Source organism: Mastomys coucha, unplaced genomic scaffold (genome assembly GCF_008632895.1).
Source record: "Mastomys coucha isolate ucsf_1 unplaced genomic scaffold, UCSF_Mcou_1 pScaffold22, whole genome shotgun sequence".
Taxonomy (NCBI): domain Eukaryota; kingdom Metazoa; phylum Chordata; class Mammalia; order Rodentia; family Muridae; genus Mastomys; species Mastomys coucha.
Genome location: NW_022196905.1, coordinates 42692938 through 42720235, shown reverse-complemented (window position 1 = coordinate 42720235; position 27298 = coordinate 42692938). Strand labels below are relative to the sequence as shown.

General features: G+C 35.2%; 1 protein-coding gene across 5 annotated transcripts in view; it reads left to right on the top strand.

The window, feature by feature from the left end:
- Nucleotides 1–27298, top strand: part of Kcnip4 (potassium voltage-gated channel interacting protein 4) — a 1067715-nt gene that overhangs the window by 600648 nt on the left and 439769 nt on the right. The window contains exon 1 of one of the 5 annotated variants that reach the window (XM_031342221.1): nt 23–262. The exons of the other annotated variants lie outside the window; for them this stretch is intronic. Coding sequence (XP_031198081.1) covers nt 163–262 — 100 coding nt within the window. The 5' untranslated portion in view covers nt 23–162. Of the gene's footprint in view, nt 1–22; nt 263–27298 lie in introns of those variants that run through there. 5 annotated transcript variants of the gene reach the window in all.

The window sequence follows — 27298 nt, the reverse complement described above, 5'->3', positions numbered from 1 at the left end:
CTCTCTCCTCTCCTCTCTCCTTTCCCTCTCCCTCCTCTCTCACCGCTCTCCTCCTCCCTTCTCCAGCTGTAGCCTTCTTAATGTAGTTTAATGGCTTTACAAAGAAAGCCAGGGTGAGGAGCGCTTCTCAGTGGCTGTGGCTGGACCATGACCTAGCTGACCATGAACTTGGAGGGGCTTGAAATGATAGCAGTTCTGATCGTCATTGTGCTTTTTGTTAAATTATTGGAACAGTTTGGGCTGATTGAAGCAGGTTTAGAAGGTAAGGGAGTGCTTTTTCAGTCACTTGTAAAAATCCTGTTTTGCAATTTAAGAAAAAAAATTCTTTAAGTGAATATTAGAGGAACCTGAAATGAGAACCGAGAAATGTGATTCTGGGGTGGACATGCAGAAAAGAAGGTTCCTCCGGGTAATGGAGATTATCAAAATAAACTTTTGGCAAGTTGCAGTAATGTTTTTGCAGCAGAAGAATGCTGTAACACTGTGAGAAGCACTTTGTATCTGGAATCAAAACTGAGAAATAAAGGGTTGATAATATGTATCAGCTTATATTCAGAGCTTTTAGTCCCTGTTATTTCTATTAGAGTTGTGTGTATATTATAAAATCTTTCGATTATAGAAGCAAATGCTATTTGTGTATGTTGTGGGATGCACTTGTGTCAAGAGAAAACTAGATATGCATGTACAAATTCTTATGGCTTAAGACTCAGGAACAAGCTTCCTCATGAGATTTTCTGCAGGGGTGTTGATGTTATCTATTTTACAATCTCACAGAGACTCCAGGGAGAAGTGAGTCTCCAACTCATGTGACAGATTGTAGCATGGATTCTAAACAAGCAGTGGATTTGCAAGTGTTGACATTTGTGTTCCTTAGAGACTGATCCTCCATTCTTAACAATCCTATCTCCCTTAAAAAGCAAGGTGTATTCTTTGCTTGTATCTTTGCATGGACTGAGTGTGTCTCCAAGAACATGAGTAAATTTCGAGTATTATTTTCTTACCACGCAGAGCATATTTGAGATATGTTTGTGTTCAGCCAGTCATTGTTTCTCAAAAGTTGGCAGTGCAGTTTTAAAAGCCATCTCCTGCTGGTGCTGGACAGTGTTGCTGTGTTGCCCACACTGGAAGTTTTAAAGTTGAGTTAACATAAAGAAAATTAGCGTAGGCTTCACATCTTCAGGTAATCTAATTCTCCCAGGAAGGCTGCCACAGGGTGACATAAATATGATTACCTTTACAAATAGCAAACATCAAATTAAAATAAGTGTGTCACTCTGATGTAGGTTACCAGAAACCTACATTTATAACCCACTGGAAGGAGGGGGAGGGGTAGGAAGCAAGGTTTATTAAAGTAATTTTAATGGAACTTTGCAGAATGCGTATTATAGCCCTTTCTGAGGGAAATGTTTGGTAGTTTCAAAGTGAGAAAAAGTCTAAATTTTGGAAATGGTCAGTGCCTTTTAAATTGACTATATTTTGTGTGTTTTCATGAAATGGGTAACTTGTGTGCATTACTGTAATCTTAGCTGATGGTTATGGCTGGGACATCACATTTGTGGTGCTGGATTTTATGGGTTTTTTTCCTCTTTGAGACTTCAAGCTTCATGGACATTATCAGAATTTCTAGCTCTTTGGAGGGACAAGTCACATCTTATTTTATGCTAGAGGTGTGGTCCTTTTTTTATGTTCTATGTACAGACTACTGATTCTTGGGTTTGTGATGATGGCTACTATAGTATTCAATTTGTTTTTCCAGGAACATAAATATTCACCTCTCAGATAACAACTTGTTTTTGTTTCTTCTAAGGACTGCTAACCTCTATGAAATGTTCAGTACTCTTTTTCCATTATTACTTGTATGCAAATCTGTTATGATTTGCATGGGCAGTTTCTTTCATGAGTTTTATACTGTATTGTTAGTATTATTGTTAACAGTCTACTAACACTGCAGAGAGAATTAAATGCCTTATAAACTTCACTATAAATCCTCATCTGATTTCTGGTATTTTAAAGAAGTCATTTTAAATTGTAAAATTAATGTTAGTAGCCATATTAAAGTGGAATTATACATATTACCACATAAACATTAGGGGACATGTAAGTAAAGAGTGTTCTTTTCTTGTGAATTATGTATCAGGTATAACTCAATGTGAATTTAATAGTCATAAAACTTTCCAAAGAGTTTCCAAATTATTTCCTGGAGATATGATATAAATAAGTTGATGTTATAGCTCATATAGTTTGTATACATACTCTAAAGTTACAGAGTTTAACTAGTCAAAAGAATAAACAGTATTTAACATTAAATTTTCACCCATGTCCTGAATACTTCTTAATTCAAACAAGGAAACACTGATATTCATCTCATTCAGATCAATTTCCTCACAGGAGTGCCTTTCCCAGCATTCCACACGTCCTCGTTGGAGGATGCTAACTTGTTTTGTCCTTTTCACTTCTATTTGTAGACCTGTCCTATAAAAGACCTTGAGATTAAGTATGCAAAATTAAACTTGGTTAAAAATCAAGGATGATTTGTTTAATGGTTTACCTAAATGTTTGAAACTTTTCATTTCACTTCAGAACTGTTCAACAATGTATCACTCAAAATATAGCTTGAATTATTATCATTATTAATGAAATATTGTGTTGCATTCTGAAGGGCAGAGAGATTACAATATTTATATAACATATTTTTCTTGTCTTTAGTCTGTATTAAATAAATGTACTTTAGAATAAATTATTAATATGAAAGTTTAAAGAAGTTGTAATTTCTTCTTTCTGAGTTCTTTAAGTTTCCTTTGTTTTAGAAAATGTACTATTGGATGCTCTATGTTCTTTTATCTGTGTATGTATACATATATACACATATATTTACATATATGTGTATATATGACATTTATAAACAAATGTGCTACCGATAGACCCATCAAATATTTACAAACAGTTTGATATCTGGAAGGTAAAATAATTTCACTTAAAAATTATATAGTAGTAAATTATGTCTCCTCTGGCTTCCTACCTCATAAGTCATGTCTACCTTTCTCAGTTTAAGATGAGAAAGCTGGTCTTGATAAACTCCATGGATATTTTTATTTCATAAATTGTATAGATCTACCAGGTAACTACATATCAATAATTTATGTAACATATATCCTTCTGCATGGCAGGGTATCAATGGTCCTCCCTTGTAAATAGTAAACAATGCAGTTGTCAGACTAATCATCCTTTTATCAGGTAGGCTAATCCATCATACACCAGGGAATCATTCCTTGCTTTTCTAGAAAACAAAGAAATGTCTATTCTTAATGTCTCTAGATTTTGATATTTAAAGCTACTATTTCAGGCTATTCTGATTATCTAGTTTCTCAAAATTTATGCAGTTTCAATAACAAATATGCATATGATATACTTATTTTTTTTTTAATTTAGTTAAAGTGCCATATGATTCATTTCTAATAAAATAGTGGCAGCTATTTTACCATGGCTAGGGAGTTTAGAGTACTGACTGCTTTTCCAAAGGACTTGGATTCAATTCTTAGTACCCACAGGCTGTCTCACAATCATGTGTAATTCCACTGCCAGTGTATCTGACACCCTCTTTGGTCCTCCTTGAGTACCAGGTACACACATGGCACACAGACACACATTTAAACAAAACACCTTTAGACATAAAATAAATACATTTAAGAAGAAAAGCAGCAGTGATATCAGAATGATATGCATATTGAACAATAGTGCCGACTGGAGCAAAGTTTTAAGAATACTAGATAAAGTCAGTGGCTGTTGTTTTGTTTGTTTGGTTGGTTGGTTTTGTTTTGTTTTGTTTGTTTGTTTTTATTATTGATTGTTCTCTTTCTTTGGTAAGAAGTTTAGGAAACTCCAGAGCTAAGATAGTATGGAATATGCCTAAAATTACCCACCATAAATTGCCTCTTCTTCAGCCATAAAAATGAAAGTAGTTTTCTGTTAACATATTCCAGAGTAAAAAAAATGAATCAAAATTTTATCGGCAAAGCTATTTAATTATGTCTATGGAAATATCTACTTTCCATCCATATACATACAGAAGCAGAATGAAGTAGTAACTGAATGAAGAGAGAACAATTATTCTATCAAGCTACAATAAAGAGTAAATTTTTCAAAACTATACTAAAAAGCAACTTGAAAAAGAATGCTCATAGTAACTGTCTCTTACAAGAAGACAGATAAACTGATGATGCATATGGCATGTACCTTTTTGTTTGTTTGTTTTGTTTTGTTCTGTTTTTTTTTTTTTCAGACAGGATTTCTCTGTAAGAGCCCTGGCTTTTCTGGAAATTTCTTTGTAGTCCAGGTTGACCTCACACTCACAGGGATCTGCCTGCTTCTGCCTTCCAAATGCTAAGATTAAAAGTATATCCCAAAATGCCTGGGTATTTCATCTCAATTTACTTAGCAAATATGAGTCATTCCAGACTAAAGGCTTCCTCAAAGTATTGTATATTAGCATATTTTAAGAATAAGCTTTAAAACCCACATCATTCGTTTTTTTATATTGTTGACAAGTGTGATTTGGAAAAAAAAAATTCAAATGCGTGCTATCCATCCATGATCAATATCATGCTTATTGGTGATCAACTAACAGACCATGGTGACTAGAGAAGGGAGATATTATTTCCATCTGAAACTGTTAATTGAATCTCATGAAGAAAAATTATAAAACAATCTCCTGGTATCCTCCTTCTAAAAATATAATGAGAAGCCAAAGGTATTTGCATGTATTGTCTTACAGAAGTCCTTTTACATTGTAACATTTAAGTATATAAAACTCCTTGAATACTTAATGTCATATGGGAATGGAATTAAGGAATATTTTCACCATGTGAGATTTTTAGTGATCAATTATAGTAAGTATTTTCTGTATTACTAAAACTTTAATACTCAAAGCAGACTAATGGGTAAAAACTAATGGGTACAATCAGAGGCTGCACCTAGAGGACCTAGAGCTCTTTTGTCTTTACCATAGTCATAAGTTCACATTGTATTCATCCTGAAATTTTAGACTATTTTAGACCTCCATAATCCTATATTTATCTTCCCTATAAAATTACCATAAATAAATTTAATACCTCATTTGAGAATTATAAGGAAACTGGACTAATGTTAAACAAAATTGTTGTAATAAATACTATAATAAAATGATATAATAGATTTGATTTCATCTTAGTTTTCTGGAACAAGACATTGTCATCTTAGATTTAAAAAACTTAGTAGCTTAGAGTGAATGAGCCCATACTCATAAAACTGAAATTCAAGCTTAGAACATCAAATTCTACATCTTATAATTTTATAATTTTATAATTATATAATCCTACATTTTATAATCCTAATATACTACATATTACATTAAAATGACAATGGCCAATAATCTTGGGGCAGGGAGACAATGTCAGATCAGGTATCCATAGTAGCCAGACTCTATAAACCTTTGTTGAGTATAATTCACTAAGCATGCTGTAAAGAACAGTCTAAAGTCTGTCTTATCAACGACATAAGATTTCTATAGGTTAGTGTATGAAATGGAAGTAGAAGAAGTATAAATGTCCACTTGACAACTAAGACCAGAATCTCTTTTTGGGGGAAATCATGGGAAGATTGCTGGAAATAAATTTGTCATTCTTGCAAAAAGAGAAATTCAATTTGCTGTTATGCAGTATGAAGCTTTCCTAATGACAGGATCTGAGACATATAGAGTAAATTGATTTGAAGAATGGCAGGTACAACAAAGTGATCAATATGGTAATAGCATTCTGAAATAATGCACCAAAAATTATTAGGAGCTGAAGATAGCCTCTCTTGAGTTTTAAGCTTTGATTGGGACAGTTGTTCACACAAAACATTTATTCTTGCCTTTATTAGAAAGTATAAAACAAGAAGGAACATAGGTAGTTCTAGCTACCAGGAAGAGAATAGAGGGTGGGATGAATACCAACTTCAGCAAAAACCTTGCAAACAGGATGAAAGGAGCCTGCATATGCAATACCCAGTGTATCCTGTCAAATATGCAAGAATTCAGATGTTGCTATTTTGTAAAAGGCTAGCTGAAGATTTAGGCAGAATAAGAATGTGCTTAAGTTCATGAAGCAATAACAAAGGATTACTAGATGAGTTTCAGCATTATAATAGATAGAGGCACTGGTCCAAATGGCATTCAATGTGACTACAAAGGGTAAATACATCAAATGGGATAAAGAAAACATAAATAAATAAAAGTCATATGCAATATGACCATTCTACACAAAAATTTCCTATACAATTTAAAGATAACTTTGATTTTTGCATCCAAATTTATATAGATGCATTGATAAAAGCATATATATGATAATGAACTGAAAATATGAGGAAGAAGGGAAAAAGGATGGGTGTCTACAATTTACATAATTGAAGTTTTGACTTACCAAGACTGCACAGAATGGAATCAGAAATTACCTGAATCAAATCAATCATTCCACACATGACAAAACTGAGTCCCAGCGAGGTGAAAAACCCTCTTTCCATGAGGTTATTTTTTTAAAAGAAAAGTAGAATGAATTATACTCAAACGATAAGCTATAAATGTGATCTGAGTTCTATAAAATTCTTAATTGCAGCCTTCCTTTTCTTCTAATGAACCAATCATTCTGAAATTTGGCATTCTAGGGATCTATCAGTGGTGTGGTTTGCCAGTATATCATCCTCATTAGATACAAATGCAGTATAGAGATCTTTGGTCTCAATTTGTCAACCATACCTGAAGTGTTTTACATCAAGAGTAGCTCATTTAAGTTTTATAGTAGATATTAGTTACCACATGGTAGCCTGCACAGTTATTGGCCCAGAGAGTGAACTTCTACAGTGCCATGGTTAAATTCCAAATACATATATGTTTATGTAGTCATTCTAGATGTTCATTTTTTTAGTTATTACAATCAGAGAGTTGGCCCCTTTCCTCTCAGTACATGCTCTATTGGCATAATCTCACAGGGATCCACCCTAACTAATATCCTATTCAAAATTTAAAAATGTGGTGATACATGTCTACGCTCTTAGTACTAAGGAGGAAGAAGCAGAAAGATTAGAAATCTGAGGCGACTCTGTGCTACACTGTGCATTCCAAAATAGCCTTAATTATGTACATAGTGGCATCAGTCTAAAACAAAACAGTAGCTTGAGGTCTAACTCCGTGGTAGTGCACTTGCCTACCATGAATGGTAGCCTAGTTCTCATCCTCAGAATAAAAATAAATAAATAAATAAAGACACTGCTTTTGGAGCTTTGGCTTTAAAAAATATTTGACTATGTCTGGAGATGTCATAAAGGTAAACCTCATTCCTAATATTATATTGATTCTAAGTTTCAGTTCTTATATAGACACCATGAAATTTAAACTCACAAAGTACAGACACAGATCCAAAGAAATAAGATCATCATCAGTGATGTCCCAGCTCTAACACATGTAGCTGCCCTATGGCCTTGAGAAGGAAGCACCACCATCTTTCGTGCCTCAGTGTCATTTTGTCTTAAGTTGAAATTGTCACTGCACTTTTGATTATTCTTATATGGTTTGGGATGAGTTGGAGTTTATATGAGCCTAGACATCTACCTACATTACAATGAATTATTTGTGTGTGTTTCCATTATAGCTTCATTCCAAACATTAGAGGCCAGCACTAAATATCTGAAATGGGAAGCTACATTCTACTTGCTAAGGAAGTGAGAACTATGCTTGCAGATTTTAATGATTCAAAACAAGGTTAAAATTGTCTGAAGAATGGTTACTAATGGAAAGTTGGCAATGGTCAACTACCTTGACTTGGAAATAAATGTTTGTACTTTACTTTTGTTTATGTTCATTGATGCTTTGGCTGAATTATTAAAGGTGTCAGAAGCCCTGAACCTGGAGTCACAGAGAGGTGTGAGCTGCCATTTGGTGCTGGGATCAAATGTAGGTTCTCTAGAAGACCAAAAAGTGTTCCCAACTACTGAGCCATCTTTCTAGCCATTAAGTTTAAAATAAGTTTGGATGGCTGCTTCTCTCATAAAAAACAAAATTCACTCCCTTTCTTCAAACTTAACTATGAGATCCTTTCATGATAAATCTGTAAGGTCATTTGTTGGGAAACTTCAAGATGCCAGTCCCAAAGATTAGGCATACGTAGAAACAAGTGTATAGCTATAAGCAAGGTAGATGAGACCTCTTTTCTTTTAATGTCATCTACTAAATATGTCAAAATACTACCTATAAAATATATACAGGAGGCTAAGTAGTTCATTTATTTACTCATTTGCTAAATACATGTCTGTATAATGATCCATATGTTGTCCTCAACATATTAACTTACAGTAGCAAACATATTTCTAGTTCTTGTGAATAAACTATTGAAGAAAGAAAACAAAAAAGTTAAATGAATATGTGTGTCTGTGAACTAATATTTAATAATGAAAAATGTAGATTATTATAACAAGACAGAAACATAGTTCTATGATAGAGTAATTAGAGAAAGGCATTATGATATACTAGCTTATATGAAAATACTTAAAAGAAATAAATATCTGTGATGAAGAAGAAAATATCTGACAAGCATTCTGTCCAAGCAGCAAGCCTTCCCAGTTTCTTAGTGGTCAACTAGTTGGGGTTTTCTGTATTGAAAGTTGAGAGTCTAGTGTAGTTGGAGCATTGTAGACTTATTAGGGTATAGGTGGGAGCAATGGTGGCATAGTTAAGACCATCACAAGTCACAGGATTTTATTTTTGATCATGAGAAGTCGCTGAAGTAGTGAGTTTATATAATCTATAGACAGTTATTGCAGCTTATGTTTATCCCTTGACACCATTTCTCCATAATAGTTGCCAGTTTGAGTCTTTATATGGAGTCTTCTCTGTGATACCTCACTGCCAGACACTTGTCAGGACGTAGATTCATTGTCTCTTGTCAAACTTCCTTAATCTTGAATAAGTGTCTGACTTGTACTGATCTTTAGGATGTACTCATGTTCCAAACCATCTTTATTAAGCAAATGCCTACCACAGCCTGTGAATGGACCCTGTCTTCCTATTTAACAGGTAGTTTCAACACCATGGTATAAAAACACATCCTTAATTGCATTATTAGGTACAACATCAAGTGTCATAATATAATCTGTTTAGGGAAGAGATTTTGAAAAGCCAAATCACCTTCTTCATGTATTTGCCATGCAAGAGGATCAGGACAGTGCTGGTGAAAATAAGAGTTGCAAAAGGAACACCATGTTATGTTGCCTCCCTTTAAGTAGTTTCTCCTCTCTTACATATGAACTTCGGTGATTAAACATCTAAATTGAGCTGAAATGAGAATAATACATTTACTTCTCTAGCTATTTATATTAAAATACAATTTTTTAGAACTAAGATTCATGCAATTATTACCTAACCCCCTGATTTTCTGCATAAATTGTGACCTAGGAAGGTTAATTGACTCATTAGAAATCACAACACAGTTTAGAAGCATAGATACCATACTAATTACATTATCTGTGATATAACAATAATTATATTCTAGGTAAGGAGCTAAATATTTAATACATTTTAGAATCAAATTTTTGCAAAAGCCTGTAAGAATAATTTTATTAGTGATAATTATAGAAAATGCTGATTCTTTATTTACTTAAAACATATTATTTAGATTTTTTCATACTGTTGCTCTTTTCTTATTATCTTATTCTTGAGGCAATAGGTAAAGGAATTTTACTAGCATGAAGTAACTTGATGAAAACAGTGGCAAGCCACAATGTTATCAGAGAATAGGGGGAGTAGAGAATTCTGGTTTGCTTAAGAAGTAAATCAAGACTCTTTTCTCATTGTTGTAGATTGTTAATGTTTAAGAAGAAATCGTAGAATGACAATTTACAAGTTCTCGTTGTGGAGGAGAGTATCTGATGCTATAGTATGGGTCTCAAATCAAGGAGGTTTCAGGATTAAGACAAGGGTAGCCATTAGATGCTAATGTCATCAAAGGCCCACCTTGCTGAACAGATTCCATGCACTGTCTTAAACACTACATGCATGGCTCATTTTGGCAATAATATTTATTAACCAAAGAATACATATGAATGTATGTTCATAAAATTTTAAGCACTGGATATCACACTCAGAGATGCTCGATCAGATAATTGAATCCAGGCTGTCTACTTGAAGAACAAACATTTTTAGCCAAGATTAACCAGCTAAGAAGGTAGAGGTACATAGTAGCAGAGATCAATATACCTGGAAGTAATTTAAGTCTAAAGACCAAAGCCTTTGTAGTGACTCAAGATAGAGATTCTTCCACGAAAACAACACAAGAGCTCTATTTTATAAAAGAAATAGAATATTAAAATAACTTTTCTGTAATCACATAGTTGGTTAGAATGTAAGTCATAGGCAAGACATTTTCATCCAATGGTGCAACACTTTCTCCTTTGACCATAGGCAAGTTTTCTTCTTTATGTAATGCTCTGCTTTTAGGACACCCCCTTTCTTCCTCTGCACTTTCGCACATGATTAAATATAAAGACCCACCCCAAGGAACCTTCAAAAGTCCTGATACAAATCATTTTGTCTTCACAAAGGACCCAGTGTGTACTAACTAATACATTATATGGGTTATGTTATCAGAGAATATAAATACATGCAAAACATTAGCATGTATACCCCTGAATCTAGCATTTGGTCATATGAACTTGTATGTAAAAGTATGAAAGTGTTCCAGAACATGCAAAATTTATCTGGCACACTGAATTTAGCAACCACTGAACATGTAGCTTGGTTCTGGGTTATAGAATCTGTGATTAATACATGATAAATTTTCATAAAGGGATTAGTGGCTAAAAACTGAAGACAGAAGATAAGTATAAACATGTCAATATTAAATTATCGCATGGAAAAAAAAAACCTTTCTTTTTGTGTTGGGGGTTTCTTTGAAACATTCTTAGCAAATAACTCAAGTTGTCCATGAACTTGTAACACTCCTCCTGCCTTGGCCTATTGAATGCTAAGATTATAGATAGAGTTTCCATCCTTTGAATTTATTCCACTCATAAAGGCATAGTGTATAGACAATCATCATTATGAAGTTTACTTGTCAACTTGATGACATCCAGAATCCTCTGGTACACATGGACTCTGGCCCATGTGTTTTAGATTATTGATTTGGTTAATTGAGATGAGAAGACATGCTTCATAAGGTGGCACTAGTACTTTGGATCCTGGACTGTGTGGGGAAAAGGTGGATGTAGGGGTGGGAACTTAAACTTAGCACATAAGTTCATTGCTCTGTTTGTGGTGTAGATATGATATGATCAGTGGTTTCAGGATTCTGCAATCCTGAATTCTCTACTGTGATGGACTATACCCTTGAACAGCAAGCCAGAATAGATTCTGTCTTCCTTAAATTTCTTCTGTCAAGATAGGTGTGAAAAGAAACTAATATAAAATCTTTCATGAGAACATACATTCTTCCAACATATTGAACAGTTACTTCAAGTGCAATCTGAGACTATTGAGTTGAGCATTTCCATCATGACATATCAGATAGGGGTTGTCAAGATTTACTGAATCTCCTTGCTGAGAACCCCACTAGATCCATTAGTAAATAGTATACCATGTGGGCACACCATAGAGAAGTCATATTTTTCAGTGGCTTTCATTTCCTCATTCAAAAAGATTATGTTTTTCCTGCTCAGTTCAATTTAATTTTTCATGACAGTGCCTCTATAATTTGATATGCAGTGCCTATTTTTTTTTTCATCTTTAGAATTGAGGAGTGTTTGTGTACTGAATAGACGGTTCCAGTTTCTTCAATGGCTTTCCATTCTCCAATGTGGCTCTGCCTTTGTCTTTGAACATGATTGGTAAAAGCAATATTTTTGTAATGGACCTGGGAATGAACATACTTTATGTAAATCAGAAGAGGCTTCAAAGAATAACTACAAATCTCAAATGAGCATTCAGCATTCTTTGGCAACCACCTCACATTTACTGAGTAAATTCACTTTGCCCAGGCTGAATTCCTGCTATTATATTTTCTTTCCTTAAAACATCCACATTCTCCACCTCCTAAATGTCTCCTCCTCCTTCTGCTTCCAAAAAAGGCAGAAGAGAAGCAATTAATCAGGTTAACTTTTTATGAAGGTACTATAGCCAACACTAATATTCTGCTTTCTGATTGACTGTAGAGTATGTGTCATACTCTATAGTCTCCCTATAAACAAAGCCAACCCCTCCCTTGTATCTAGGATATCAGCAGTATTTTCTCATGAAACCATCATACCAGAATAACAAGTAGGTTAGTAAACATAGTTCATGAATTAAAAATGGGCATTTTAAGAAATGAAAGCTTTCCTCTGTTCAAAATGAGCAGAACAAACAGTAGCATGATTATTTCTAGAGTTCATCTAATTAGCAGGCATTTAATAACCCTGTACAACATAAATGACACCAACCTTATTTCCTCCATGGCTTCTTAACAGTTAATGGTCACTTCTTAGAGCACATATTAACAAGGAGGTTCTACCATTGCCCATCCATCTTATTAATTTTCACAACTATACACTAAAGCCTAATGAAACAAGGCACAACATGGGTTTGAGCTAGTTGCTGAAGGAATGCATGCCTACTTGATGGGGAAGTCCATGCTTGCTCCTCTCAGCCACAATTCAGAAAGCCCTTGAGACAGGGACAAGTCTAATGAATGATGGGCCTATTCCAATAGGACAGAATACGACTTGCCCTCTGAAGTCTGCAGTGTATATTGTCAAATAAACACATCCACATTCCATCAGTGTTTAGGCAGGGTGGTCATGACATTGAAGAGAATGTGCGCTCTTAATAGAAACTTCATATCTAGCAAGACGGAATCTTGTTCTCTGTGTCCTAAGCATGGAATATAGTCACTGCAATATCTTCCAAAATTACAACAGGAGCATACCTTGGGGTAGATTTTGATTAATTTTCTTTGGATTTGAAGATTATGTAATTTGAGGAAGTGAGGTTTACAAGAAACAAAAGGAAATAAAATCATTCATTTAAAATTTGTTTGTCATAGGCTTTAATATTTGCTTTTTAATATGAATGTGAAGGCTATATGAACTAGAATGATTATCTTTGGCCCCTCACTGGTTCCTGCTCACTAGGTTATATGATTTTCTTCCTGACATAGTAAAGGTCATGTCATAATCCACATGGCTTCCAGGCTACCTCACCTGAAATTTGCTCTTTTTTTTAAAGTTTGGTTTCTGCCTTGCATGGTCAGTATCATATTATTGGATAAGACTCAGTTTGTAATTCAGTTTAGGCAAGAATTTAGATCAACTCTCTTCCATCCATGATTCTCATGAACTTGACAGATGCAACTATATTAAAATATTTACAATGTAATTTTGAAGTTAAAAGGATACGTTTTGAAATGGCATACGCGATAAAGTTCTTGTTAATAATTATGTACATATGATGGAAAAGTAGAACTCTGATATTTTGTTGCTTCTTTGAACATTTACATTTAAATGTACATCTGTATAACATTTAATATCTATATAAAATACATACTTTTTTCTCAAAAAAGAAAAGTACTTTGTATCATAGGAATGCCAGTTAAAAATATTTTTGGTTCACAAAATTTATTTAAAATTGAAACGTTGTAAGCTTGTGTTTACCTTAAAAGCAAGAAAATTCAGAGGAATATCTTGGAGCTAACACTAGATTCTTATGGAATAAAGTTGTCATTCTAACTTTAAGAAAAAGTTTCTGGCATAGATGATAAAGAGCTGTGTTTACACATCCTGGGAAGTCAAGGAAGTTATCAGTGGGTTGTAAAAGATGTTTGGCTTCTCAAACTCACTTACCTACATAATAAATGCTCATTCTCTGCAGTTTCTAGGAAGCAGCACTCGTAGGCACAAATGATTTTCCACTCCTTGATGTGTTTTGCCTCATGAGCTCGAAAAGGGAAGATTGGTCTGAGCATAGGTTTGTAAGGAAGAATGAAGAGGATCAGAGGGTTGCTTCTTCTGGAAATTCTCAGCCTCTCTCACATTTGAGCATCAGTAATTTTGTTTCCCCAGCAGCAGCCTGCTTGCAGCTGCCTGCAAGCCATTCATGTGAAACTCAGGTAGAAATTATTTAATGTGGGAAGCAGATTAAAATAGGAAGGAGTGATAAAATGAGACTTCACAGGAGTGCAGAGATTCCATTAAGTGTCTCGCTGAAATGGAATTCTCAGTGCTTCCCATGCATTTTTTCCTTTCCTTCCAATTTACTTTATAAAACTTAGCTATAGAAACCAATCAAGTAACTCTTTTCTTTTTTATTACTGGATTTTTTTTAACTAGTGATAGCATAGAACTTTAGACTGCCTTAGGTTCCAAATAAGAGAATTTGAGGTGGGAGAAACATTTCCTATTTTAGGCTTTATGCCATTTTGAAATTTAACTTCATTAAGATATTGTCTATACTTTCAAAGAACTTAGGCCCAAAATAATTTCCCTCAACTGTCATTAAGAAACTTGGGCTTATGGTCTGTTTTGCGTTTTCATCCAGACTCAATCAATAGAGAACTGATGCTAGCAAATGAGTATAAGGATTACTTCATAGAATTATGGTAAAGTATAAGGTGGAATGCCATCTATATCACGTGTAGTCACAAACAAGGAGCAACCCAGCCATGCTTCCTCTGCACTGACTAGAGTTCTACTATCCGTAGTAGAACTCTAAGATGGGTCATTAAAATAAAGCATTATAGATGAAGTATGTCCAGCTTAAGCAAATACCTATTCATGCCTAAACTCTGCAGAATAAAGCCTGGTTATAGCATTTATTTCAAAACCTGCAACTGTTAGGGCAAATCCAGCTTCTGGTGCTCAAACATCTACTATTGCAAGTACAACACAATCATTTTTAGTGAGGAAGAAAGAATGCTTAATTTAAACTTACTGTGCTTGTAGTTAGTATGGGCAATAAGTGATTTTGAAGTGAGATAAAGGTCCATAGACTAATACTACTTTGATATTAGTAACTCAAATTGTATAGTATTTTTCTTCTAATATATTTTAATATCTTCAGTTAAAGTCTTTTAGACTTTCCAGTAATAAAGGCATGAATGTAGCAGAAGGTTGGGGTATCACAGAAGGAAAAGAAAATACTGGGTGTCCTTTTCATAGGTTACTGAAATGCACCTAATTAGGTTTGCAGTCCTGAATAGTGTGGATATTCCTGATTCTAAGGAAATAAAAATGTTTCAAGGAGTCTGTCTTATGATTAAGTGAGATAGTACACATGATATGCTTTGTATAACTCTTTATTATTTTACTGTGATAATATTCAGACAGTATAACACATTCTCTATTTCAGCTGCAGGTAATGATTACAAGAGATAGGGTAGGTTGTTTAGTATATATTGCTTTTTCAGATGTGTGAACATGTGCTAATGTGAATGTATATCATTGTGCTTCCATTAACAGTTATGCTTATCATTTGAAAAATAAATGCAAACTCCAGGCACTGCGACATTCATGAAATAAAAATTGAAGTCATTAGAACATCATTGTGTCTCTTCTCTAGTTTGTATAGTATTTCTGGAAGAAAGGCCATTTCTAAAATGTCTTCAGGATTTTTCAAAGGCTAGGCAAGTTTGAGAGGGCAAGGTCACTCTGCAAAAGATCTTTGGATACATTGTAAACACCCTTTAAAAGATTGTAGACACCCTGTGGTATAGGCCTTCCTGGAAAACTCAAAACACTAGAACATAAAAAACGGGATAAAAAAGCTAATAAACAAAGCAGCCTGTTTTTGTTTAAGCTAAACAATGTTTATATCCTATTAACCTCCTACAGAATACTTTTGAGAGGTGGATTAGAAGAAAGATCATGAACAATACATCTAAAGTGTTGGATTAGTCCCTAGACCCTGTCCTGTGATTAATCCACATTATTATTATTATTACTATTACTATTATTATCTGTTTTAAATATGTCTAAGTTCTCTTATTTACAACAAGAGATTAACATTTTAGCCCCCAAGGCATAGAATAAAATTAACTAACAGATTAAATTCATAACCCTGATGCCTCCCTCCCCTTTCTCTGATGAATGGGAGAACATTTGCAAAGGTTTCCAAAGACATAAAATCCGGAACGGTTTATTTGGAAAATTTATCATTGAGGAGAAATGTTTCTGACTGAGGTTTAAAATAAGGTGTAAAAGGTCCCATTCTTTGAAGTATCCACCTGTCAGTGAAAGTACTGCCAGGAAGTGCTCTGTTTCATAGGAAACTTTATCCTAAATAATAAGCCTGAGCTCCCCATTTTGTCATTTTTAGAGTCAGATTGGAGTGTCCTCTTTTATGTACTGCTTTCATTTCTATTTGTTCAACCGATCATTATGTCATAGCAAACAGGTATGACATCCTTCTCACAGGCCAGTATCTAATACATCATTTTTACTCTCTATGTGACGTACACTTTTGATGTGATCCAGTCACATATTTCATTTGCTCTGCATACTCTGATCACTAGGATTCTGATTCCAGTGCTGAGGTCTGTGAAACTGGCCTTCAAAATATGCAAAGTAAAAGAGATAAGGGGAAATAGAGTCTTGAAAGATAAGTAGAAGATATTACAGAGCATCCTCTTTATATCTGCATTTTAATGGAAAAGAAACGGAATGAGGTGAGTGATAATGAAAATATAGGTCCCAAGTCCAGCAGTGAAGAGTTTTCAGTGAGGATCCATGCCATCCCTTATGAACCATCTTCTTATCTTTGCAGTATAACATTCTAAGCCAAGCTTGTCATTACTTTGTGCAGAGATGGGTCACAGGCACTTTTTCTACTGCTTTCTAACACTTTAGCTCCTATAGTTTCTTGAATCGTTTTCCCATGACAAACTCATGCTCATTAACTGCTTGCTAACATCAAAGTATATTTTCCTTTATGATTTTATATCTGATAAAAGAAAACTAGGTATATGCAGAAATGTCTCAGTAACCCAAACGGCCTCCTTTTAGACTATACAGTGATTTGGACACTGAATTGCGATTCTGAGCAACTAGCTATTCATAAAGCATGCAAATATGTTAGTCTAAATAAGACTTGAAATGGGGAGCATTTAAAATACTGACATAAGTCAAATGTTTGCAAGCAATCTCCAACCTTCTCAGACATCATTTAAATAATGCTTATAATTAAAATTATTTTTATCTGTTCATTAAAAGTAAGATTTAAAAAAAGGTGCCAGATAGGCTTTACTCTGTTATTCTAATACTGAAGTTTAAAATAGATGCTAACAGATCAACCTATGTCATCTAGGGATGAGGAACTTCTCATTTGTGTCTTCTTTAAAGGTAAAATACTATAAAATGTGACAAAGCAGGAAAACAAGATGATGAAAAACACCGATGAAGCATTTTGAACTAATGGAGGCTGAATCTCAGGTAGTGGCTGCCAAGATCCATGGTAACCATGAAACCTCTTTCTCTAACATGTTTTATGATTGGCACTGACTGAGAGATATCAGTGATGACTTACTCTGAAGTTTTACTCTAGAGTGATTGTAGCTAAGGTATAGGGGAGCCCCCATTTCCCACATCATTACTGGAACTCAAGGCAGACTAGCCAAACTAATCACATGCTAATTCATTAGAGCTCCTCGCAGATCAGATTAAAGTAATACTTTACCTAAAACATCCTGACACCCATCTTTATTTTTCCCAACTTCCTCCATACCATCCTTGTCATCCCCAAAGAGCAGTTTACTCATAAACCATGTAGACAGAAGATTGCTTCAGGTTCTGCTTCCAAGTGACCTAGCTCAGACAACTTGCTTCAGTATATTTCAACTTTATTTTTGTGTAAGATTTCCACTTAGTGATAAGTACCTAGTATCATGGTCAACCTTAAGCAAGAAATCTAAGTCAGGCAGTGGTGGCACAAGCCTTTAATCCAAGCACTTGGGAGACAGAGGCAGGTGGAGTCAGGCAGTGGTGGCACAAGCCTTTAATCCAAGCACTTGGGAGACAGAGGCAGGTGGATTTCTGAGTTCGAGGCCAGCCTGGTGTACAGAGTGAATTCCAGGATAGCCAGAGCTATACAGAGAAACCCTGTCTCAAAAAATCAAGAAACAAAAACAAGCAAACAAAAATCTCTAAGGAGAGTTACTTATATGATTTCTGCTTTTTGATCTATTATGAACCTTTGCATTAGTGACAAAGTCTAGCTATATTAAGCCACTTATCAAAACTAAAATTACTATAATAGTTAGTAGAGATTGTCAACTTGACCTGATTGTGGAGCGCCTAGAGAATTATCCAAGCAAATGTTCAGATGCACCACTGGTGGCCAGTCAAAGACAATTACATCAGGAGAGCTCTGATCTAATGGATAGATTGATGTCTTGATGGGCTACTCATAATGTGATGGCATTCTTGGTAGGTGACAGGAAGAAGGAGAGTTAGCTACTTGGAGGAAATGTGGCATAACGGGATTCTGTGAAAGTGATTTCTTAGAGTCCAGATCTCATTCTTTTTTCTCTGTATCCTGGTCACCATGATATGAACTGTTCTGTTCCTTCCTACTATTCTGTTCTCATCTTAGACTGAAACCTTTGAGATCACGCTGCTTTTTCTGATTGATGACACCATTTGCCATGCTGATGCTTCTCAGTTTCATGAGGCCACCCCTGGACCCAAAACTTCTGGGCCAGCAGAACTTAAGGTCTCAGAAACAGGAAGCAAAATTTTTCCTAGTGGGTCACTAGGGATGATAGTAAATGGAATATTATCCTCCCTCCCCAGCTTTGATTTCTGGATACTGGATATGGAGAAAACTACCTTATGTTGAATGAGGATCCAAAGCATGTATTGCTTTCTTTTGAACACTGTCCCAGCCCTTCATGCTGATGCCAACTCATTGGGACTGTAACTATGTCTTCAAAAGGCCATTCCAACTGGACAGTGGTGGCACACACCTTTAGTCCCAGCACTTGGGAGGCAGAGGCAGGCAGATTTCTGAGTTTGAGGCCAGCCTGGTCTACAGAGTGAGTTCCAGGACAGCCAGGGCTATACAGAAAAACCCTGTCTTAAAAAAACAAACAAACAAACAAACAAACAAAAAAAGGCATTGCCATTCCATTTTTCTATCAGGCTAGTTTCATCAAGGTGGTGATGAACATGGTAAAACCAGATTATGCATTGTGCAAGTCCATATATGCTGATTTGGCAGAACCATTATATGTAGGAAAGTCAAATTCATAACTAAAGTATCTACTCCAGGCCCCAAATAAAGCTAAAATCTTTCTGAGTCATTTGGAGTATGGACAGGCTGAAGTAACACACCCAAGTGAGGAATGTGTTGTGTCCAGAATCCAAACAGGTACACAAAATGCTGTGCTTCTTTTTTGTGGTGAGAAATGCACAATAACTCATCTTTTTTCATCTAAGAATGCCCCACAGTACTGGACTCTCATGAATTTCACTGAGGTAGAAGATTGTTGAATTTTGATTGGATTTATTTTCCATTCTCTTATTTGCTTAATGTGTCAGAAACAAGTCCAAATTGTTTACTCTCTCCTGCTCTCTTGTTCCAGTCAGCAAAATGTCATCAATATAGTGAAGCAATGAGATATTTTTGGAAGAGACAGATAATCAATATCCCTTTGAATTAAGTTATGATACAGGGATGGAGAATTAATACATCCTTGAGGTAAAATAGCAAAAGTATATTGCTACCTTTGTCAACTTAGAGAAAATTGCTTTTGGTGGTCCTTATAAAAACATACTGAGAAAAGGCATTTTCTAGATAAGTAACTGCATTCCATTTGCCAGGAAATGTATTAATCTACTCAAGTAAGGACACATCTGATATAACAGCTTCAATTGAAGTCATTACTTGATTGAGCTTTCAATAGTCTTCTGTCATTCTCCATGATCCATCTGTCTTCTTCTCTGGTCAGATATGACAGTTAAAAGGAGATGCAGTGGGAACCACCATTCTGCATCTTTCAAATCCTTGATAATGGCACTAATTTCTATAATTTCTCCAGGAATGAAATATTGGGCTTTGATTCACTATTTTTCTTGGTCGAGGCAACTCTAAAGGTTGCCATTTAGCCTTTCCAACTGTGGTGGTTTCAATAGGTATGGCCGCTACAGACTCACGTGCTTGAATGCTTGCTCATAGGGAATGACACTAGTAAAAGGGCCGTGGGCTTGTTGGAGGAAGTGTGTCTCTATGGAGGCAAGCTTTTAGTTATCCTCTGCTCAAGCTATATCAAGACACAGTCTCTTTCTGCTGCCTATGGATCAAGATGTAGAACTCTCAGCACCTCCAGTATCATGTCTGCCTGAGAGCTGTCATGCTTACTCACGATGATAATGGATTATACCTCTGAAACTGTAAGACAGCTACAATTAAATGTTATCCTTTATAAAAATTGTCTTAGTCATGGTGTCTCTTCACAGTAATAAAACCTTTAACTAAAACACCAACCATAATAGCCCTCACTCCACAGGTCAGAGAATCAATGTGAGAATTCTACCAACTTCCACAAATATCTATCCCAGCTATACATTCTGGGACTGGAGAAATAGCCACAGGATGAGTTCAGGGAGATTTCCTTTGCCATAATACAATGGAATTTTTTTCATTTTTTTTTTTTTTTGAGAATTTTTCCACTTATACAGTTAAGACAAAAATGAAGTACGCATTTTACCTGTTTCAGTCCTGGAAACACCGTGATTGATGAGCCCGTAGGAAAGGCCTGTATGAGTCATGCCACCATAAAATTCATTTTCCTGTGCTGACCATTACCTGTCAGGTCAAAATGAATATTTCTTTGTCTAAGCTGCTCATTATGAGAACTACCATCACCTTGCCTTTGGCAATTCAGTGATGCCACCTGCTACATTGGTGCCCAATTAAGATCACTGAATTTAATCCATGCAACTAATCATCTATCTTCAATTCTAAGCTCTACCACAAAGAAATGGTTGACAATAAAGCTCTTAGAATGTGCTGGTGCCCCTCTCACTATATTTTGTATCATATAGGATTAATAAAGGGTATGTCTTCCAGACTTTCTCATCATGGAGGATTAGTTTACTACAGCTACCAATTTAGCATTGCATTTTCCCTGAGTCTTGAAATCCCTTCACCAACACTAAGCCAAGGGATATCAGGTATCTGCAACTCCTTTTCAGTAGGCCATCTTTTGATAAATACTTTAACCAATGACTCAAACTTTTGACACACTTTTTAATTGTGCAAGCTTCCATATTAAACCTAGAATCTCAACTCAGTGGGTCCATATCAGCAAACTTACGCTGATCCAGTTTTATGTCTCCTCTACTAGTATTCCACACATTTAAAATCCATTCCCTTACATTTTTTCCAGATTTCTGCTTGAAAGAGTTAGCAAAATCATTAAGTTCTTTAGTAGTATAGTGTATCGCCTGGTGAACTACACTTTCTATCTCCCCTCTAGGAGCATGATTAGTCTTATGTCTAGTTATACATCTAAAGGCAACTATTAATGAGACACAAGGGACATTAGCATTGTCTCACTTGACATTGCCTTAAGAAAAAGTCAAGAGTTAACATACAATGAAAGATTAATTTTCTCAGTCAAGAGCATAAAAGACAATATTTCAGGGGGTGAGGGTGTATGATGAGGGGGGCATAGACTGCTACTTCAGGTGAGATAAACCCCTGAGAATCTAAGAGTTTAAACTTCTCAGCTTTAGTAGAGTCTTCCCACACATACTTATTTCAAGTCACAGAATCCCATTCTTTATCAATTAATGCCCCTATTTTAACCTCTGACATCCTCTGATGCTGGGACTTGAATTTTCACTGTCATTCAAGGTCCTTATAATGAGGACTTTGGTTTTATTTTCTGAAACTTGAGCTCTGTGAATTCTGGAGAGAAGATTCTTTTTTCCAGGTGCTTAGAAACGTTCAGACTATTTATATACATATGGAAATTTCAGTCTATTTTTCTAAATATATATATATAATATAAAATCCATATATAAAATAAAATAAGTTTAAAATGTTTAAAAATGAAGAATAAATGAATGAATGGATAAATAAAAGCAAGGTTATAATAAAATCCTAATTTGAAATACCATAAACAAATTGGAAATAACAATGTATTTCCTGTGTATTAAAATTATCAATTAAGTTAGAAACCCCGATAACGATAGTGCTGCATACCTGTAGTCCCAGCAACTGGGAGATATAAATAAGAGAATTGCTACACGTTCTTTGCCAACTATGTTAGCATTGAATGTTTCAGGCCAACCATAGCTATATAGTAAAACCTTACCTCAAATCAACGAACCCAAGGAAATACTAGCTACTGTACTTGATATCTTAAAATATCTGTCAGATAAAGTATAATTCCAAACAAAAATATGAATTTTCCACAAATAAATAAACAAAAGCCAAAGGATTAACAAAGTATGTGGTTGTGAAGTTCAAGGCCATCTGCAGAGCTTATGATGAAAAAGCAAAAAGAAAAAGAAAAAGAAAAAAAGAAATTTATGAGCAACTTTCATCAAGTCTAAGTTCTGCACCTAGAGGCAGAATCTTTGAAGCTTTCTACTGCAGCTTGTACTGGAGGCTTTTATAGAAAATCTGTACTTGCTTATTATTCAATTTTTTTCTTTTCTTACTTTTTCACCTTGTATGGCCTATTGGGAGAGAGTGCTTTTGCTCTATAGCCTCCCTTGTGTCTTTCCACCATGCCAATTCTCATGAATTCACAGGACACTAGAGGCTTATTTTTCTTATGCATCATTAAAATAATAAATAAATGAATAAATAAATAAATGGTAAATAGTAAAAGCTTGTTCAATGTTCTTCTAGATGTGGTGCAATAACTACACCTGTTTTCTTGTTTTGCCTAGAGAAAAAAATGTATTTCATTTTCTCATTTGTTAAATATTCTATATATGCATGCTTTCCCATTCTCAATCTCAAACTGCAGATGCCTTTCAGTTCAGACATGTGCATTCTAATATTGTTTAAAATCATTGTTCTCCGTTGGGAAATTATTAGCTTTCCCCATTTGTTTTTCTTTGCAAACACTCACCCTCCTGAGACTCCTAAGTCATAGAAATATGTTTTCCCTTTTCCTGACATCATCTTTGTTTCTCTCTCAGGTTAGTTCTGATTTGCTGTGCCTACAAGTTCAGAGAGAGTATCCCTCATTACTTCCTAAGTAATTCCTAACATTTTTGCACAATTTCTCATCCTCAATTTTTTCCTCTTAATATTTCCATCACAGGTGACTTAAGCTCATGTTCTCAGGATTAGAGAAGAGTTTTCTTTTCAATCCCACAGGCTGTACTTTTCAACATAGTAGTGTCTTATTTAAAAGCCCAGCTTTGTTCTTTTAATCTAATCTGCTTCCCTTTTCTCTCTGGAAGCTGTTTAGCATTTTTATCTTTATCCAGATATTCTGAAATTCCAAATTGTATGAGCTACTGTAGGTTTCTCTCCTTTCATGCTTTTATGCCTTTGGAGACTCTTTCAGTCTAAGAGTCTGAAGCTCCAATTCTGGGGACTCCTTTTGTGTTAGCTCTTTGAAGTGCGTTTCACATCCATTGCTGCAGCTTCTGCTTTCTGTACTCCCTTAGACTCTCCAGTATGGATGGTATAGTTTTATAATTGTGTCTTCCTCTCTAAAACTGTTTTATATCTTTATGTGAGATTCTCCTGTATTTATTCTGACAATCCCTTCACTCTTTGCCTATACACATATTTTTAATTTCCCAGGTTAATTTTTGGTTTGTTTGTTTTGTTGTTTACAATTCCCCCTTTTACAAAAGATCTTTGTTCATGCTTCATTGTGATGACCCTAATAAAAACTCCTCGTAAGCTATCTATTACAAATATATTTTGCAAAGTTATTTTCTCAGCTCCTTGCACTCACTCCTTTCCTCTGAGTCTCTTGTTACTCAGTTTGGATTCTGCCTTCCCGTCCTGGTTGTCTATGAATATTTCAGGGTGAGATAATAGTATGCTGATTGCATCAACTCTGTGACTGAGCAGACCTTGTTTATTAGTGACATTCACTCTAGCTGATGAGTTGGAAATCCAGCCATTTCATCAAAAGATCCTGAAACGTTCCTATTCCTGGGTCTATATTCTCTTGGGCCATTGCTGATTTCCTATCATTTATCACTCTGAAATTAGATTAGGCTCAGTGAACAGAGAAATCTAACTTTAGTGGCTGATCAAATGAGATTTCTCCCTCCCCCTCTCTCATTCAATAAACAATACTAGAGTCTTGATTAAGTTGAATCATTACCCACTGCCTTACTTAGCATACAGCTTTCTTCATATTCATCACCTATAGTCTCAGCATGGTTACTGCAATTCCAGCCTCATGTCCATGTTTCAGATGGGACACAAAAGAAAAATGAGTGAGCAAAGCCGAGCACCTATATTAAAATGAGCAAATGAGTAAGCAAGTAGACATTTCTAGGATTCTAGAAGACTTCTGTTTATATCCCAGTGGGCAAAGCTATGTAGTTTGGGTTGCAAGGAAGTGTGTGATATTGAGGTTAGCAGGTGAGTCACTGTCATTGCAAACACATTGTGCTCCAACTAAAAAACCAAGAGTGAAGGGTGGGAGAGTGTGCATTTTATTGGAAAAGTGGCATTTGTATCTTAAAATTATTTTTCTAATGGCACATGGGAGAGTTTCAAACCCATTGCTCTGGCTGGCTTAGCTTACAATCAAATGTTATAGAATCTGACATAGAGAATGATTAGTATTAAGTTCTCTGCTGTGTTAGGAAGTTTAGAAAGAACTTTCTCAGGAAACACAGTGTTAGGAAGTGACTGGATTCCTAAGTCCTCCTTAGAGTAGCAAACACCTCTAAAACTACATTGTAGTTCCCTTAAGAATAGAGGTTGAAACTTACTGGCCATTGTTATTGATATTCCTAATGCTTTACTTGGCAGAAAAATAAGTGTGTAATATGCATGTAAATAAGCTGTTTGAACTATGGCCTTACTGTGTATATGGCTAACTTAAATATTTATTATATATTTTGACAATCATTCCACACTTAATACTGGGAATAAGAAAAGGAAGCAAAAGCTAGAGAGATGGCTCAGCTGTTAAGACAATTGATTGTTCTTCCAGAGGTTCTGAGTTCAATTCTCAGCAACCACATGGTAGCTCACAACAAGCTGCAATGGGATTGGATACCCTTATCTGGTGTCTCTAAAGACAGAGCTACAGTGTGTTCATATAAATAAAATTAATCTTTTTAAAAAAGGTCTACCTCTTCCATTAAAAAATAAGAAAAGAAACAGAAGCAAGCAAAGGAAGAAAGAAGGATGTACATGCTTAAAAATGGAGCTTTTAAAATAGAAAATCATAATAAATAAGAAAATCTGTCGTACTTTGTTTAAGAGTTGTTATGATTCAAGTAGAATGATATCTAAGAAATGGCTGGACCCAGCCCCTAATAAGACCATGCCATAGAAAGTATGGGAACAGGCTCTCAATATCCATTAGCTGCAGGAGTATACCCATATTGCACACTTGGCCTGGCCCAAACTTTTTGATATTCCTATGCTTCAGTTTCCATTTCTTTAAAATCGACTATTTATAAATGCTGGGTCTAGGTCCTGGAACCTGACTTGGAGATATAGGAGATTTAAAAAGACTGAAACAAGTGGCATAATGCTGGAGTCCTGTGTGCCAGGCAATTGTATGGAGACATACCAGCAGCCAGGATCCTCTATAGCATTAATACATTCAGTAAAAATGAGGAGGCAGTCAGCTGAAGAAACTGCAGTTGGCACTTTTTGCATGTACTGTTTTTAGCTAACAATCAGGCATTTATCAATATCCATAATTGTACCCAACAGATAGCCCTACATTTCCTACGAGTCTGAGGCATCCATGTCTTTGGCATGGTTATGCTCCTCTTGTCAATACACACTCAGTTAGGACTTCATGTACACTCTACAAATAGCACGTGACTCATAGGAATGCCACAAGAATTTGATGGCCACTTACATAAAGTATTTGATGAAACTCATCCATTTTGTTTCAAAATTGTGGATGGAATGTGTATTGTAGTCATAACATTTGATAAAGAATTCAAAAACTTTAGGCGAAGTAGAATTAGTTAGATGACAGATGTAATCAAGGTTCCCTTAGGCATTCTACCAAACCAAGTTCTGAAGATGAGGTTCCTACATGGGGAGAATTGGTGCCTTCTGAAGCTTGGAAGTTAGAGATCAAAGAGTCAGCAGAGTTGTGACTGAATATTAATTTCATAGTCTACAAGACCTTATTTCCTAATGGTGTCAATTTACCGGCACAGAGGTGAATGACAAGCTTGACTGTGTGCTAATTGTGATCACTATTTCTCAGGTTACTTCATTTCTGTTTTAGTGGATATAGCAGCATTATTTGATTGAGGGATAGACCTAGAATTGCAGTTCTGTCTGTCTCTAGTACATAAAGGAGAGGTGTACACTCAGTTTCCAAATAATATCAGCTTTCACCCACAGCAGTATACAGAGATGGTTAATAAAAGTTTCTATACAGAACATAACTTGAATCTTTAGTCACCATATAGATCTCATCCATCTGTGTTTGGAGATCCTCTTATCTGTAAATGATAAACCATGCTGTGTTATAAGAACAATTGTATGCAGCCCTAGTATTTTACATATACCCAGCTATTACAGAAAGTTCATCACTGGTGTTTGGATAATGACTTTCATAATTAAAATCAGCAACAATTTTCTGCTTTGAGTGCCTATGTGTTCTTTTCTCTTTAATAGGCTGAGCTCCTGCAGTTCATGTTTCTTACTTTGTAGATGTTCTTTTCTCTGGTGTTGGTGGTGGTCAATAGCATGTAGCTTGGACTCAAACGTTTATGGAGAACATAGGTATACAGATAGGTGACTATCTAACCTCCCTGGTTGTCCGTCTCAAACCTGGTTGGAGACAGTTCTCTATAGGCTAGGAAGCACAGTTCAGGTATATTTTAGGGGATGCTCTTCTCTTTCATGCCTCAACATTTTCATCTATGAAGTCAAAAGATTGAATTGATTATATTAGATATATAATTATATATTATACAATAATAATATATAATAATATAGTATATAATGATCTTTGATTATATATAGAAAACAACACTCACACAAACACACACATACACACACTATTTAAATCTACATATCAGAATTACTAACCATTCTTTTTTTGTTTTTTGTTTTTTTTTTTTTTTTTTTTTT